The sequence below is a fragment of the Sceloporus undulatus genome, chromosome 1 (assembly GCF_019175285.1).
Source record: "Sceloporus undulatus isolate JIND9_A2432 ecotype Alabama chromosome 1, SceUnd_v1.1, whole genome shotgun sequence".
NCBI classification, from domain to species: Eukaryota; Metazoa; Chordata; class Lepidosauria; order Squamata; family Phrynosomatidae; genus Sceloporus; species Sceloporus undulatus.
Window position 1 is genome coordinate 205,335,686 of NC_056522.1, and position 3,050 is coordinate 205,338,735.

A 3,050-nucleotide genomic window follows, 5' to 3' on the forward strand; every position below is an offset into this window, starting at 1 on the left:
GAAGGGAAGGGAAGGGAAGGGAAGGGAAGGGAAGGGAAGGGAAGGGAAGGGAAGGGAGAAAGAAAGAGGAAGGGAGGGAGGGAGGGAGGGAAAGGAGAAAAGGGAAAGGAAAGAAGAAAGAGAGAGGGGGAAAGGAAAGGAAAGAAGAAGGAAGGAAAGAAGGAAGGGAGGGAGGGAGGGAAAAGGAAGGAAAGATAAGAAAGGTAAGAAAGAAATAGAGAAAGGGAAAGGAAAGAAAAAGAAAAAGAAAGAAATAAAGAATGAAAGAGAGAGGGAGGGACGGGGGAAAGAAAGGTAAGAAAGAAAAAAGAAAGAGTAAGGAAGGGAAAGAAAGGAAAGAAGAAGGAAAGAAAGAAAGAGAGAGGGGAGGGGGAGAAAGGTAAGAAAGAAAAAAGAAAGAAGAAGGGAGGGAATGGAAGGAAGGAAAGTAAAGAAGGAAGGAAGAAAGAGAAAGAAAGAAAGAAAGAAAGAAAGAAAGAAAGAAAGATAGATGAAGGAAGGAAGGAAGGAAGGAAGTATTAAGTATTATAAATAAATAAACTTAGAGAGAAGGAAAGAGAAGGGAAGAGAAGGAAGGCAGGCTTAAAATCTTTGTGACTTCTTTTTGGAGGCGAAAAGAAAGAGAGGCCCGAGGAAGGCTGGTGGGTCTGTTTCAAGGGGGGAGGAAAAGATCCAGGGACTAGAGAAAGAGCCAGGCAGCCAGCGGGGAAAGAGAGCTGAGCCCGGCCTGGGCCGCGTCCTCCAACCTTGTGGCCTCATCCAGGGAAAGACCGGCGAAGGCGAGGCGCCATGATTTAAGAGCTCTGGGTCCTGGCCAATATTAGCGCTGGACGATTTACAGTCCGCATAGTGGACCAGCTCGGCCTCTGGGTGCGTCGTCGTAAAAAGCGGCTGTCTAGACTGTAAGTTATCGTATCCGTAAAACTTGGCCGGCGGCTCCCCGGGGCAAGGCAGGCCGGCGCAGGAGGCCTGGGGCTGGGGCTGGTGGTGCAGTTCTTGGTGCTCCGGCGGAGGGGGGTAGGCCGAGGGGCTGCTCCCGGGCAGCTGGTGCGGGGGCTGGTGGTGGGGGTGATGGGGGTGGTGGTAGTAGTAGTCCGGGCCGCTGGGGCCGCCTGGGCCCGAGGCCGGAGGCGGCGGAGGAGGAGGAGGGAAGCCCGAAGCGGCGGCCGCGGCGGCTGCAGCGGCCGCAGCGCTATTCCCGTAGAGCAGGGCGGCGGCGAAGTGACAGTCGTAGTAAGCGGGATTGATAGCCGACTCGCCCCCTCCTCCTCCTCCTCCTGCCGCCGCTGCCGCCGCCGCCGCCTTGTACTTGGAGTAGAGCGGGTTGACGAAGTAGGAGCTCATCGGAGGGCGGGGGGCGAGCGGAGGCCCCGCAAACAGTAGCCCCAGCAAGAACAGGAGGAGCCCAAGAACGCCGGCTTCCCGGGCTACTCCGGCCTTACTCCCAAGTTACTCAGCCGGGCTGCTTGTGCTGCTGCTGCTGCTCCGTCCGGCTCTCGCTGCCTCTGCGGAGGCGCGGGTTGACCCTCCAGCTAGGATCTAATCGCTGGCCGAGTGACCTGCCTCACTGCTTTTACTATTTCCTATTAGGCACACACACCACACACTCCCTCCCTCTCCTTCTACACACACACACACACCCAGGGGCAGGAGTTTGGGGCAAGGCAGCAAGAGCTTGTTGGCTTCGGTTGACAAACAGAAAAGTGGACAGAAAGAAAGCAGCCCGAGCCATTCCAGTCTCCCCCAACTGCAAGCGGTTTCCCTTCCTCTTCCTCTTTCCCTCTTTGCCCTCCAGAAGTGGGGCCGCATATTTATTTCTAGGCAACTCCAGGAGTGAATTAAGAGAGAGAGAGAAAGAGAGAGAAATGGAATTGGTTGAGTGCTGGACTGGAAGGCCTAGAAAAGCCAAGCTTTAAAGAGGGGAGGAGGAGGAGAGGGTGTCTACACTGGGCAGGACCGGATTAAGACATGCTGCGATTCCTGGGCTAGATCAGGTTTGAGAGGCCCCAAGCACCGGAGGGTGTGTATAATTTTACAGGCAGCTCATAATCTGAGGCTTTGAATAAGTGCTTGTGTATAATAAATCTGGCACTGCCTCTTTAGGCCGCTCTGGGGACAAGCACTTAAAGGAGTTTCTGGGTGAGGTTGGTGGCTGGCCTTTCTTTCAGGCCAAAAGCCTAAAGAGGAGACCGGAAACCTCCTAAAGAAAGTGAGCCCCCGGAATTGTGTACAAAATATGGACCAATCCCACCCATGCACACCCACCTCCCCCCCCCCCCCCGAGAGGGGGGAGGAGCGCCCCCCCCCCCCGCAAAAACGGGGGGTTTTTTTTTTTTTTTTTAAAAAAAAAAAAAAAGAAGACCCTCTCCCTCCCCCCCCCCCCCCCCCATAAAAACCTCCTTAACGACCTTCCCGGCTTTGGAGGGTGGTGTTGTTGGGCTCAACTCCAATGGTCTTGGTAAAGTGCAGCCCCTTGGCAAAGGCCATAAACCATCCACAGCGACAAGGGCGGGGGGGGGTCTTCGGCTCCCTCTCTCCCTTTCCCTTTCCCTATTCCCTTCCTTTCCACCTTTTTCCCTCCCTCCCTCCCCTCTTTTTTTCTTTCCTCCCTCTATTTCTTTCTTTCTTTTTCTTCCTTTCTTTCTTTCTTCCCTGCCCTTCCCCCTCTCTCCTTTCTTTCTTTCTTTCTTCTTTTCCTCCCTTCCTCCTCCTCTTCCCTTTCTTTTTTCCCCCCCCCCCTCCGTCCGTCCCGTCCTCAGCCGTTCCGTCCGTTTCCGCCCTCCCTCCCTCCCTCCCTTTCCCTCCCTCCCTTTCTTTTCTCCCCTCCCTCCCCTCCCTCCCTCCTTTCCTTCCTTCCTTTCTTTTCTTCCCTGCCTTTCTTCTCTCTCTCCTTCATTCTTTCCTTCCTTCCTTCCTTCCTTCCTCCTTCCTTCCCCCTTCCTTCCTTCTCCTTCCTCCCTTCCCTTTCCCTTCCCTTTCCCTTCCCTTCTTCTCCCTTCCCCTTCTCACCGCCCTCAGTTCCTCCATTCCCTTCCTCTCGCTGCCTTTCG

General features: G+C 54.8%; 1 protein-coding gene across 1 annotated transcript in view; it reads right to left on the bottom strand.

Moving 5' to 3' along the window:
* Nucleotides 1-1,617, bottom strand: part of HOXD8 (homeobox D8) — a 3,111-nt gene extending 1,494 nt beyond the window's left edge. Inside the window, exon 1 of the mRNA XM_042474075.1 lies at nt 747-1,617. Coding sequence (XP_042330009.1) covers nt 747-1,344 — 598 coding nt within the window. The 5' untranslated portion in view covers nt 1,345-1,617. The remainder of the gene's footprint in view (nt 1-746) is intronic.
* Between the last annotated feature and the right edge of the window lie 1,433 nt (nt 1,618-3,050).